Below are 12,754 nucleotides of genomic sequence, written 5' to 3'. Positions count from 1 at the left end.
ACCCAAAGCACCACTACATTTAGAAAAAGGTTTGAAAACTCCTATCACAAAGATTTTTTAAGAGCGTTCCATCCGTCGCAGATGATAATTCTAGTAGCCAATCACTCCGCAGAAATCCGAAAGTGTTTAACCATCACATATAAACACACGTTACATTCTTGTGGATATTCGATATTTATGTACATTCGATACGAAAGTATAAATGTCTATAAAAATACTACAGTTGTCTTTTCTGAACCAAGTGTTAAACCCCAACCTCCTACATCGGTAAAAATTATATATATATTATATTGAGGTGAGAAATAACTCACTATTATTAAGTGGAAGTACTGTAAGCTGAAATAACAACGAATTAAAAGTTACAAACCTTCATCTTCTCAACATCATCTTTATCTTTCTTATCTCTCTTCACATAGAAGTTAGAATTAGAGTCCTTTCCTTTCTTCTTGATCTTCTTGGAGCCGGTGGAGACGAGGCTGGAGGAAGAGGCTCCGGCCTTCAGGGTGCCTTCGTTCTCTTCTTCACCGTCCTCTATGGAGTCAGGGTCGCGTTCAGGGAAGCAGAACTTGAGCATCGTGTTGAAGAATTTCTTGGTTAGACCTAAAAGAAATAGAAATATGAGAAGGATTTTCGACAATGTGTTATAGGTTACAGTGTGCGATAAACATTTGTGCCATCTTTAAGGTAATTTTACTATTTCTGTTAATACATTGTTTATTTTAAAACATCTGATCATAAGTACTATTCGTCTATTGAATAGATAGGTGAGTCTTTCTAAATAGGATCTTCTCCCATATAGCCAACCTCCAGGCCCATTTATTTTGGGACCATACTCAATTCATTCAAGAATTCATACATTTTTATTTACATTATCACGGAATATTGCTTCACCCAGCTAGAAATGTATTCGGAGACAAGACATAGGAAAACAGCGATTAGATACAGTTAAAACTTTGAAGTATCCGCATAACAAAATACTCAATTCATTCAAGAACTACTCAACTACTTCACCATTCTGTACTTTTTATATATTCCATGTTTCATTTAAACAAGTGTTATAAGTAAATTGTTACAGATTCGTGTCAACTTTGTTCCTTACCGCCATATTTGAACAAGTGAAGATGTACTATTGCGGACAGAACTTGTGTAAGAAAAATACCTTTGATTATTATATCAATGAATGGGTGTAGTAAATTGTTGAATAATGTTGTTACGAAACAATCCATACTAATATTATAAATGCGAAAGTAACTCTGTCTGTCTGTTGCTCAATCACGCCAAACGCCAATTAGTAGTAAACTACTAAACCAATTTGCATGAAATTTGGTATGGAGATATTTTGATACCCGAGAACGGATATGGACTACTTTTTACCCCGGGAAAATGACGCATTCCCATGGGAAAATTTAGGTGGCGGACGAAGTCGCGGGTTTGTAGGTATTTTTGTAGATAATGATATTAGTAACAAAATCTGGGTAAAACGCTGTAGTCTTCATACTATCTTTCAACATAGATTATTTTAAAGAGTTAATCGTGTTGTTTTGTAAAGAAAAACATCTTTCGCTGCAATAAGAAAGCCTTAAAAATGATCTAAACCCAAAAAATCTAAAGAGTCCTTTTTCCATAGCCAAATAACTTTACCCAGATTATTACTACAATATATGCTTACAATACTCGCCTAACCAGTTAGGATAATAATTGAAATAAGGACCAATTTTAAGACATAGTAATATACGTTAAGATGTCACTATACTCAATAGATTACTACGATACATATTGTCTTACTTACCTATTCTTATAGGCACGATGTTAACTTCGAAGTGTTCCTTGACAGCGATTCCTCCCACAGGCGGCCGGTCTCGACAGAACACGCGTAACGCCGCGCGGCGAGCTAGTGGAGCACGACCTGAAGGCTCTTGAGGTACTAACACCTAAATATGAAAAAAAATGCTAGTTTGGTATATAGCAATAGGCTCGTCTCTTAATATATAGGACGAACATTGTAAATAACAAGAAGTGGGTATGTTTCATACACCTCTGCCTACACCATCGGGTATTATTATAGGCAATAGGCAATATAATATAAAATAGGTAAAGAAATATAAACAAACAACATTAGTACAATTCAGATCGTGTTTGATCTTACAAAAACTTGATATTCAAGAATAAAATAAGTTTTAGTACTTGATTAGGAATAAGTCTGTTACTTACTTCAGGGAATGGTTCGTTTGGCAGGAGATTCTTGACACGAACATATCCGAGTTCCAGCTGATGTTCCACTGAGTCATCTGATCTTGATGTTTTCGTGTATCTAAGTAGTTAAAAAATGTATATTGTATAGTGGTGCACTCTAAAACATATTTACACTATGCAGATTTTCGATTTAAATAAACTCTTCAGCCTGTTTTCATTTACCTCTGGTAACACGTCAAAATGATTTTTGTTATGGTTAGTATACGAATAATCAACGAATATGTGCGTAGATACGTTCGCGCACAATCAGGTATATTATATCATTCCTTCACTGCGATATTAGTATTTTTTACAATTATTCGTTTTAGAGCAGTGATAGCCGAGTGGTATAAGTTGACACCTCCCACGCAAGTGGTCGCAGGTTCGAACCCGAGGCAACACACCAATGACTTTTCGAAGTTATGTGTGTATTAGAAATAATTATCACATGCTCCAACGGTGAAGGAAAACATCGTGAGGAAACCTTGCATGCCTAAAAATTTGTTTAAAACATTTATTGAGGGCATGCAAAGTCCCCAGCCCGCACTTGGCCAGCGTGGTGGACTCAAGGCCTACCCCTCTCTCATTACGGGAGGAGACCCTTGCCCAGCAGTGGGACATTAATGGGTTAAATTTATTGATTAGTTTTTAAAGAACATTTGTAGTGTCATAATACTTACGAAAAATTCGTTAGCTGTTATTTTTATATTTTTTACTGTTCAAAGAGCCTTTGCAGTGTCAATACTTACAAAAAGTTAGTAAGCAGCAGATCAGCGATGCCGAGCTGTCCGTCGGCGTCGGTGAGTCTCCAGCGCGCGCTCTTGAAGCAGATCTCGTTGTAGCGGTGCGGCGCCGCGTGGGCGCTGCGCACGGCCGCCGGGGCGGAGGCACGGCCGACTTCACGCCACGCTCGGACCATCGCGTCCAGCTCCTCGCCCAGGGACCACACGGACTCTTTGCATTCGTTCACCTGGAAGATATTAGTTTAGGAGTTAGACTGTTTATGAAATAGATAGAAATTTGTATCAATCTTATGAAAATGAAAGGCAGTTCTGTCTGTTATGATTTTACGAATTCTGAATAGATTTTGATGAAACTTGCTTGAATTTTGTTGAAGTTTTGGTTAAAACGAAGACTATAATTTATAGAAGCCGCGTTTTTAGACTAGACGGTAATAAAAAAAATAAAATTAAAATGTCTCTGTCAATGATGTCGTAGGTTACACAAGGACTAAAATTATTTTACAATATTCATTTTAAGAAACGGTCCAGTATGGAAAACATTTCTTATCAACATTATATTAATTCGGATAACCTTTATAACTTTGTACAAATGCATTTTTGAAAGAACACTACACGCACATAAAATTTAAAAGTACCTAGATTGAATACAAACCTGGTCATCCAAACTCTTCAACTCATCCATGGCAACAGGATCATTGCCAGTCATCGATCTGTTCTTCAAATAATACTCTTTCTCCAACCGCCGTAGTCTTGCTAGAGACTCTCGCACCTGCGTCACACAAAAAAAAAACATAAAATAAAATTTCAAATTATTTATTTATTCGCGTCACTGATTTTTAAGCTTAAAGTTGTCTTGTGGCTGGTGTCATATTAAGGCCGCCCATAGACGACCAATTATAATTATTAAATAACACTATTTATATGTTAATGAACAATATTGATTATGATTAATACAGTTTTGTTACAAGGAGATGTTTTATTTGTGCAAACTTATTGCGCAACATAATTGCACGTAAAAATTTGCCTATTTATAATTGAGCCCCGCAACAGATTTGTTTCACTTCAAATTTCAAGACCATACCATTTACCTTCATAATACATCATTCAAACTAGTTCTACGCATCAATTTACAGTTTATTAGAATCCTCGTGACAAGTCACATAGCAGGTTTTACAACATTCGATTGACCTAGTTAAAATAATTTTAGAGGAAATTTCCTTTAATAGTACCTACCTAACATTTTACTTATAAATCATTTATTCGATATATTTCTAATAAAAACTATGATTCATACGATTTAATCGATTCTTTTATTCGTTGCTCACTCAGGTGTAAAATTTCTTGTTACTCATTTGAAATGAGTCACTATTCACCTCTACTCATACTATGACATCATACCACTTGAAATATGAACGGTAATTTCAACTTCACTCTCAATATCTTCGGTAGTATAGTGGTCAGTATCCCCGCCTGTCACGCGGGAGACCGGGGTTCGATTCCCCGCCGGAGAGATTCTTTTTGGCAATTTTTTGAGTAGATTTAGCTTTATAGATTGTCTTTCAATAATAATTCACTAGAATTTATTGAAATTTACGTAAGTTATATTTTTTTTATGTATTATTTTTCACCTATTTATTTTAAAATGAATAGATGAAAAACTTTGGATATTTTTTTTGTTGTTCATCTTTACGTTTTATTTATGTAAAGCGACACAAAATAATGCACACACTGATGAGTTTCATGGTGTCCTAGATGAATAATATTTTAGCTAGGTTACCTATGTTAACTGTCACTTTGGGAATTTTATGTGCTTGGGGAGCCATGAACTTAAAAAAAGATTTTAGTGGTAGTATTTGATAATATCTTAAGAAGAGGTCACGTTGGAATCGAATCGTTACAGTTTTAGCTTAGCGAAATAAAGTTAAAATATTTTTCTACTTCTTGGTAGACGCGTCTTTTCAACTATAAAGGGCAGCATAGTATGTCCAGAAATATGTGTGTATGTGTGTGTACCTGTGTCTGCAGCTTGTGTATGAGCTGGCGCGGGTCCTGGTCCTGGTGCAGCTGCAGCTGGAAGCGCATGCGCGCGCGCCGCTCCAGCGTGCGGCGCCGCTCCGGCTCCACGTGCAGCACCACGTTGTTCACCACGTCCAGCAGCATGGCGTACTGGGCAGAAGCATTTTAAACCATTACTATCCTACTATTAGGCTATCACTATTCTTCTTGTTAAAACTAGCTGATATGTTACGATTAACTTCTCAAATATTGCGTTTAAATCCTTATTTATGTCGAACCAAATATTTTTTTAATTCGGATTTCTGTTAATCTTTCATCGATCATCTTATTGGCTTTAAGATTTTTGGAGATTTTTAAAACTTACTTTATATTAATACATTATAAGGCAAAACGTGTCCAATATATTTTTTTTAACTGTCTGCCTGACGCATAATATATGAACAATATCGAATATGAGTATTTGTAAAAAAATATAAAAGAATATTTATGCACTACGAGCCATTGCAAACCTGTGAACTATGTCAAAATCAAAAGTATAACAGAAATATGAAAATATATTAGCGCGCATGAATGCAAAAGTCCGATAAAATAACATACTATAGTTCGCACGTTTGTAGTGCACCGAACATAACAAAAGCATACAAACTAAAGAATTAGCCCTTAAATTAATATTTCCGCACTTCTTTTCAGTAACATACCTGCAGCGAGTTAGTGCACACATTGAGGTCATGGTGCATGAGCGTGAAGGAGTCGTAGGGCTGCTGCTGCGCCCAGCCCGTGCCCGAGCCGCCCACGGTCTCGGCCTCCTCGTGCGACACGTAGTAGAACTCGCACGCGCACCGGGATACTATGCGTTGTAGCTGGAACAAAACACACATTAATCTACTTATCCCACATTACGTGGGGTCAACACAACGCGTTTTTTTTTTCTAAAAAATCGAGCTTCAAAGGGGATTCGGCTCATGTTTTTACTTGTTTAGTCTCCTTGGAAATATTGTTGACACTATAGTAAGTTATAGGAATTAGAAAAACTTTAGGATCTAATAATTTATATTACAGAACTGTGAATAGTAAAATCTATCCGAAGAAGTTAATATTATATTGGAATACAAATACAATTAACACAGAAATAAAATCAAATTAAAAAAAATATATTTTTTGCACGTTTATTGATTGATTTTCGTTTATTTTACGTGCTGTGTAAGTTTCATAATAACTAAACACTACACTCTATAAGCCCCACCTGTGCCAGTCCGGTATCAGCGCTAGGCCCCACACATCGTCCGATGACCCCGCCGGCGGAGTGTCCGCTGCCCACGAGCCGCGGCACGTCCGGGAGAGTACTGATCTCCGTGCTCTGCCATCTCTCTGATATCTCCTCTACTGACACCCATTGAATGTTCTCTGAAAATGTTATAAGTTTTTAGTAGCGCAAATCTTTGATTTAGCAATGTTTAAAAAGTATTAGTGACAACAGAAAGCGCTGAATTCAAAACGTGTACATATTTGTGAAAAATAATAATTATATAATCTTTTTTTTTGATACTGTCAATACGTGACACTCACTCATGATCTGAAAAACATTATTTTAACTATTTCGGAGCCTGATGTTCGAAAACTGATGAGAATTTCGATAAAGTGTGCATGACAAAAGTTGTAGACAATTTTGTCATCTTTCATTATGTAGAAGACACTTTTTCTCTACGACGAACCGTTTTAAAGATATTAGTGAAAAACAAAAAAATGGGAACTTTAACCCCCTTCCCCCACTCCAGCGCCCCCCCTAGAGGCGGGGATTTTTAGTATGTTTATCCTCTAAGCATCCTGAACCAATTTCTGAAGAAATTGCTCAGGATCCCGCTCACGCACTCTACACCCGCTTTTGGACTATTCTTTAAGCGGACTAAAGGGGCTTATCTATGTTCAGTAATTAAAAAAAACTAATATCATCTTGGTAATGCTTCGCAGGGCACGTAAAACGTTGGTCCCGGTGGTTGTCGATTAGGATAACAGTCGTTAAGTCACGGCAAAGGCCTTCGAGCAGCTTGAACAACTTTGGCACTAGGTTGTCCACTAACCATACGATAAGAAGAAGAAAAATACTAATGTATATTTGATTTTATTTAAGCTTCGACAACAAAAGTATCACACTTGCTTTGTATTTGCTATCAATTCTGTTAGGTCCTTAAAGCTTAACCACCGGCTTGGTTTGTAGAAATACAACGATTTGACATACCATCAAGCTGGTCCCTATCAGCAGCACTGACAGTAGCGTAGTACTGCATGGCGGAGAGCGCGCCGCTCCACGCCGCGGCGGCGGGCTGGCGCCGCACGCGCTGCCGCACCTCGGCGCGCGCCGCGCACAGGATCACGTAGCCGCGGGTCTCGCAGCCCTTCAGCACTACCTGAGAGTTTACCAGCTCGACTGGAAGAGAAGTAGGGGGATTTTATTATATTTGAATATGGTTATAGCTTGCAATGTGATGGTAAAGTTTTGAGTTCGTTTCATCGGTCGCGATGTTGAAAGCACTTAAAATCTGATTTTAAGAGAGAAAAAATAGTTATTTGTTGACGATACTGTTTCATTTTATAACGAAAATTTAGATTTAAAAAAACATTATTGCCTAGTGATATAAGGGCTCTTACACACAGTGCCAGCGGCATGGCCGATGGGTGTGCCGGTGTGTAACGTGGCTAGCCGGCGTCATTTGTTCCAACATTCGAGCGATTGATTCGGGCAATTGACAGCTCTTCGCGGCTTGTGTGTACCTCTAGTAGCTATAAGGTTTCTGGTATTCCTTGCATATTTTATTATTTCCTAAAGCTTTTTATTTAAACAAACCTATAAGTTAACAAGATTCACAGAATGAATGTACTCACTAAGACAGGCGGTGTGCGCGTTGTCATCGTCGAGCACGTGCTTGGCGTGCGGCGCGTGCGGCGCGGCGGCGTGCTCGTCGGCGCCGCTCAGCTCGTCGCTGAACACCACGGGCGCCGAGCCGCCCGCCTCTGCTACTAGTGCTGCCAGCATACCTCCACCACACAGCGCACCCGATCCTGCGCTCTGATGTACAACATTTAGAATTTGACAACAGCTACAACATCAAGACAGATTTTGTAGCTGTCAGGAATGCTCCCCGAGCGAAAATAAATCTGAGAAGCTACAGTTGTAAAACCAGCCTAAAGATATTTCACTCGCAAAAGTATTGTTTACGTAGATGAACATTTTGAATAGAACATGTTAGTTATAATCATCATATTGTATTCTGTATCAATATGATTATTACCTGATTAAAATTTATACCGTACACGCATTGCCACCTTATATTTAGAATATATTACAAAGACAGAGTACATATTTCAAATATCCTAATGAACTTACTTGTGCAGCTGGCGGTGGGGGTGAAATGACGTCAGCCTCTCGTTGGTGTTTCGGTGACGTGGTAGGCTGTTCCTCTTCTTTCAAAGCTTTCGTTGACAAATTTTTCTTCAATTGCTATACAAATAAACATAATCGTAAGCAATGCACTAAAGTTACAATTCTCTTTTTATATAATAACATTTATTAATTTTTAACCGAAGACGTTGTCTTTTACTGCTTACGGGTAAGTATAGTGTACTAATTTATATTTATTATTTAAACAACTATATAATATAATCAGGCTGGAAACGTGCGAACTACGTCATAATCAAAAGAATCATACGAATGTGACAATGTGTTAGTGCGAGCGAGAGACTCCGATAAAATGGCATGATTTAGTTCGCACGTTAGATATGGCCCAAGTATAACACATTAAATTTAAAGATTGCACAAACAGATTTAATATTAAAATGACTAATAAACAGTTTTATAAGGCAAATATACATTAATCTATTTATCAAACTCACCTGAGTCTTAATATAAGTATCAATAAGCGCGAAGGCCAGGTCTCTATTGAGTTTAGTCCAGGCGCCTCTGAGGTCGTGTACTGCTAGTCTGTGCGTCGGCGGCGCGCCCGCACTGACGCCCGCCTCTCTACCGTATGACACTCGACGGACAGACAGACAGTAGCATTTCTCCATCACTCGGGGTGTTAGTTGAGAATACTAGGGCAGAAGATAGAACAAATATTGTTATTAGATAACAAATGTATGATTTTTTAAGTCTGTTCTAAACTTACAACAAATCATCAAAATTTGATAGATTTTAATTTTTTTTCTGTTTCCCGAGTTTACAACTATACATTATTGTCATCATTGGTCTAAGTCTATCTTTTGCGAAAGGTTAGCTTGGCGTCAAATAAATAACATACAGTAGAAGAAATTGGCAGAGTGGCAGCAAAATACTAATTAGAATAATTCTGACTTGGGTAAGTTTTATGGAGCTCTCTGTTAGTTGTCACAAAAAGATTTTTTTTAACCCGGAAATAAAACTTAAAAGACCAGTAGACCAAAAAGACCACGACAGTAATATCAACTCTCAGGATAAAAATATATGTTTTTTAATATCTAGTATATCAAAAAACCATGTAGACCTGAAAAGCAGTAGACCAAAGAGACTTCTCACCTCATCGCCTTCCTTCTCCTCAGCAGCTAAAGTCTTCAGCCATATCTCCGCATCATTGAGATCACAATTCATGTACACAGTAGTCCAGTTGGCCCGTGGTCTTCTCACTAAGCCATCGTTAGTAGCTACTAGAGATAGGCGGTGTTTGGAGCCGCAAGTCACACGGACTCCGAGCATCTCGATACCGCGTTGAAGAGACGAAGATGACCAGTAGAATACCTAGAAAATCCGGAATTATGTGACGATTTTCTTGTAAAACTTTAAATGCTATTATTTCGGGACTGCTATGGCCGATAAACGGACTATTAGAACTCTGACAATTAAAGCTATTGAGTAGTTAATAGACAATATTTAAGGTAGAATCGATTGTAAGGGACTTGCACGAATACGTACACGTATACGCTACTGACACATGCGATACACTTATTCGCACATTTATTTGCTTTTTACACAACATAAAAACACTTTGTTATTAAAGCATTCTTTAATGAATTCAGCACATTTTCGTGGCGTAAATCAATATCGATCACAAGACAGTCTTTAATAAAAAAACATAGTTAAATATCAGTATGGTGTCAGTTATACTAGTTTCCCTAACTATCATAAACCTAGGAACTATATTAAAATGTTTTTATTAAAATTCCCTTCTCCCAAACTTACCTGTAAATTATGTAATGTGACAGAAACGCTAACGTTTCTATAGTGCCGTGACAGTTGCGGTTTGCGAGGTCGCACGTTCTTGAATATACGCCCGCGACGCGTCGGTCGAGTTATACCTGATAGAATTAACTTTAAACTCTCGAACCATCTGTAAAAACAAAGATATGTTAAAATATCTCTATTATTAAGACAAATAAACTGAAAACTACATTGGATAATTGATATTTAATATGGCAATGTTTGTACGTTATAATGTCTTTGGTTGTTCTGATAATTTGAAATTGGAGTAGAATGTAGAATGTTTTGTTTTTTGTTTTATTCAATTGTTTTAGTCCCCCATGTTATTGTATGTGTGTAGCTCAGACGAGATGGAAAGTAAAGCTTATTATCCTTAAATATCTGCATTTTATTAAAATAAGATCATGAATTATATTGAAAATATTAGGCGAATCGGCAGTTATATATTTTTAAAACAATGAAGAGTAGTAGTAGTGAATAGTAGTAGTAGAAGTTTGTACCTTAGAGTGCTTCCGTATAGTAATAATACTGGCCCGTTTCCTTCTTTATCTACAGGTTTAGTCTCCATACTTAAGTGTAAGTCCAGTCCTTGTGAACGGAAAGCTCTGTATGAATCGTGTTCCTAAAAAACAAACAAATATGTAAAACAATGTTTAAGTTCAAAATTTTACCCACAATTATATGGAACCTTAGGAAAATAGATTCATTCATTATAATACATTGTCATCCAAAATGTTGTTGCTGTAATGTTTCAGTTCACCGTATAAGAAATATAATTTGACATTTTCATGAAATTAATTCCTTGAACTTTGACACAAAAAAGCCGATTATAAAAGACATTTTCTCTTAACTGGTTCCAAAATCGTAAAGGCATAAAAATACTTGTTAATTATCTCACCTGGTTACTAGAGTACTCCGGCAGGCGTGTGGGGGCACAGGGCGCGACCGCATGATGGTCCCGGGGGTCGGCCACGCACTGCCAGCCCAGCTTGACGGACAGGCGCAGCGCGGGCACGCGCAGCACGCGGCAGTCGTCGTACTTGCTCGCCGTGCGCACGTACACGTCCAACGTGCCCAGAAAACCTAGCTTACCTGAAGACGAAGATAATTTTATGAATGTAATTATATTTTATGCTATTATTGGACACAAGGCCTTCCTCCTCATTAGACAGTGGGACAAGTCGATAAATGAAAATATATACATATACTTGAAATAATACCATTTCAAAGTCCTTTAAAATCTAAATATTTCGTTGAATATAACCGAATTAAACAGCAAAAGAGCAGCTGTAAAAGATCAATAATAACAGTGTCAAAAACTAAAAATTTCCGGAAAATACAATATTAAACCAAATTTTAAAATAATCAGATCTGTGCTACTATCACAATGCAAATGAATGTGACTGGGAGTGGTCTCAGTTTCAAATTGCAGGTCAGTCCAAAAAGTTTTTCAATTCGACATCTTCAGTCATTGCCAAAAATTATGATAGTCATTCTTGTTTACATGCTGCTTTGCCTGTATCGTGGTATCAATACAGTTGATTACCAGATAGGGCTCGATACATCATTATTCTGCTGAGTAACTAATAGTAACTGTGGTTTACAGCTTGGAACAAACATAGATATCCGTAATTCTATAAATGGCCCTAAAATCCAAATCCAATCTCACCATTGGTCCAGTCCAGCACCAAATCGCTCCACGTAACCTCCATCTCCTCAGTAGTGTTGTAAGGGTCGAGCGACACGTGCAGTAGACACGTGAACTTGGCACAGTTCACTGTGAGCCGGCCGTGCATGATCAGACGCACTTTGTCCCACCATGCTAGTGGGGCGGATGGATCCAGTGAAGGGCGGGAGACTTGGTCGAAGGCTGCAAGAGAAGAACTACTGAAGACGATTCTATTGAAAAATAAATCTCGGTAGGTTTAAAGACGGTTGGTTTTCAGGTCCTATGTCAAATTAGGTGAGTTACGTTTTCTTTTATAGATTTGATATTATAACACTAATCTGCTACCCTGATCTGAAAAATGGCCACCCAAGTAATATCACTTAACCAAAATTAGCTTAACCTAAGTACAGCCTGGTTAAACACTGAATTCGTGCAATTTGAGAAAAATAAAATTATTTCGGCCGATGCAATATACACTCCAGAATGACAATTCAGAGCGAGTAAAGGCGCTTCAATTATTAAAATTAATTATTATACCCAAAATAAATCAATCGAACTTTAATTAAGCATAGTTATTCAACTTACCCAAGTTACAATGAGCTATAACAGGTTCCCAGCAAGGTCCGAAGGCGTAGCTGAACTCTGCCATCTCGCAGCACAGGTCGTAGTACCACTTGAGAGGCATCATACTGCGCTCCAGCTCCTGAGGGCCCCAGGGCGCGCCCTGGTCTATTACTACTGTACGAACAGCTGCAGGACAAAAACAATGTTTTTCTTAGCTTAAGAAACAAAGAATAAAGAAAAGAGTTTTGCTCCCTGAACTATAGCAGAAAGCAATATAAATAGAAGCCGTCCTCTACTGTAAGAAAT

At 37.8% G+C, this 12,754-nt stretch overlaps 1 protein-coding gene and 1 non-coding gene across 3 annotated transcripts in view; one reads left to right on the top strand and one right to left on the bottom strand.

The window, feature by feature from the left end:
• Positions 1-12,754, bottom strand: part of hob (bridge-like lipid transfer protein family member hobbit) — a 28,199-nt gene that overhangs the window by 4,560 nt on the left and 10,885 nt on the right. For both annotated transcript variants that reach the window (XM_076113872.1, XM_076113873.1), the window contains exons 18-35: positions 12,470-12,634; positions 11,885-12,085; positions 11,114-11,307; positions 10,716-10,837; positions 10,198-10,345; positions 9,538-9,756; positions 8,880-9,077; positions 8,374-8,487; positions 7,872-8,055; positions 7,228-7,416; positions 6,235-6,395; positions 5,690-5,851; positions 4,989-5,141; positions 3,628-3,744; positions 2,982-3,202; positions 2,212-2,311; positions 1,790-1,931; positions 368-600 (exon numbers count right to left, since the gene is read on the bottom strand). In XM_076113872.1, coding sequence (XP_075969987.1) covers positions 368-600; positions 1,790-1,931; positions 2,212-2,311; positions 2,982-3,202; positions 3,628-3,744; positions 4,989-5,141; positions 5,690-5,851; positions 6,235-6,395; positions 7,228-7,416; positions 7,872-8,055; positions 8,374-8,487; positions 8,880-9,077; positions 9,538-9,756; positions 10,198-10,345; positions 10,716-10,837; positions 11,114-11,307; positions 11,885-12,085; positions 12,470-12,634 — 3,023 coding nt within the window. The remainder of the gene's footprint in view (positions 1-367; positions 601-1,789; positions 1,932-2,211; positions 2,312-2,981; positions 3,203-3,627; positions 3,745-4,988; positions 5,142-5,689; positions 5,852-6,234; positions 6,396-7,227; positions 7,417-7,871; positions 8,056-8,373; positions 8,488-8,879; positions 9,078-9,537; positions 9,757-10,197; positions 10,346-10,715; positions 10,838-11,113; positions 11,308-11,884; positions 12,086-12,469; positions 12,635-12,754) is intronic.
• TRNAD-GUC (transfer RNA aspartic acid (anticodon GUC)) lies at positions 4,415-4,486 on the top strand. Its single transcript has one exon. It is a non-coding gene; the product is annotated as a tRNA-Asp (tRNA).

The sequence above is a fragment of the Anticarsia gemmatalis genome, chromosome 4, assembly GCF_050436995.1.
Source record: "Anticarsia gemmatalis isolate Benzon Research Colony breed Stoneville strain chromosome 4, ilAntGemm2 primary, whole genome shotgun sequence".
NCBI lineage: Eukaryota > Metazoa > Arthropoda > Insecta > Lepidoptera > Erebidae > Anticarsia > Anticarsia gemmatalis.
The sequence above is the reverse complement of the archived record's forward strand: the minus strand, read 5'-3'. Positions and strand labels throughout refer to the sequence as shown.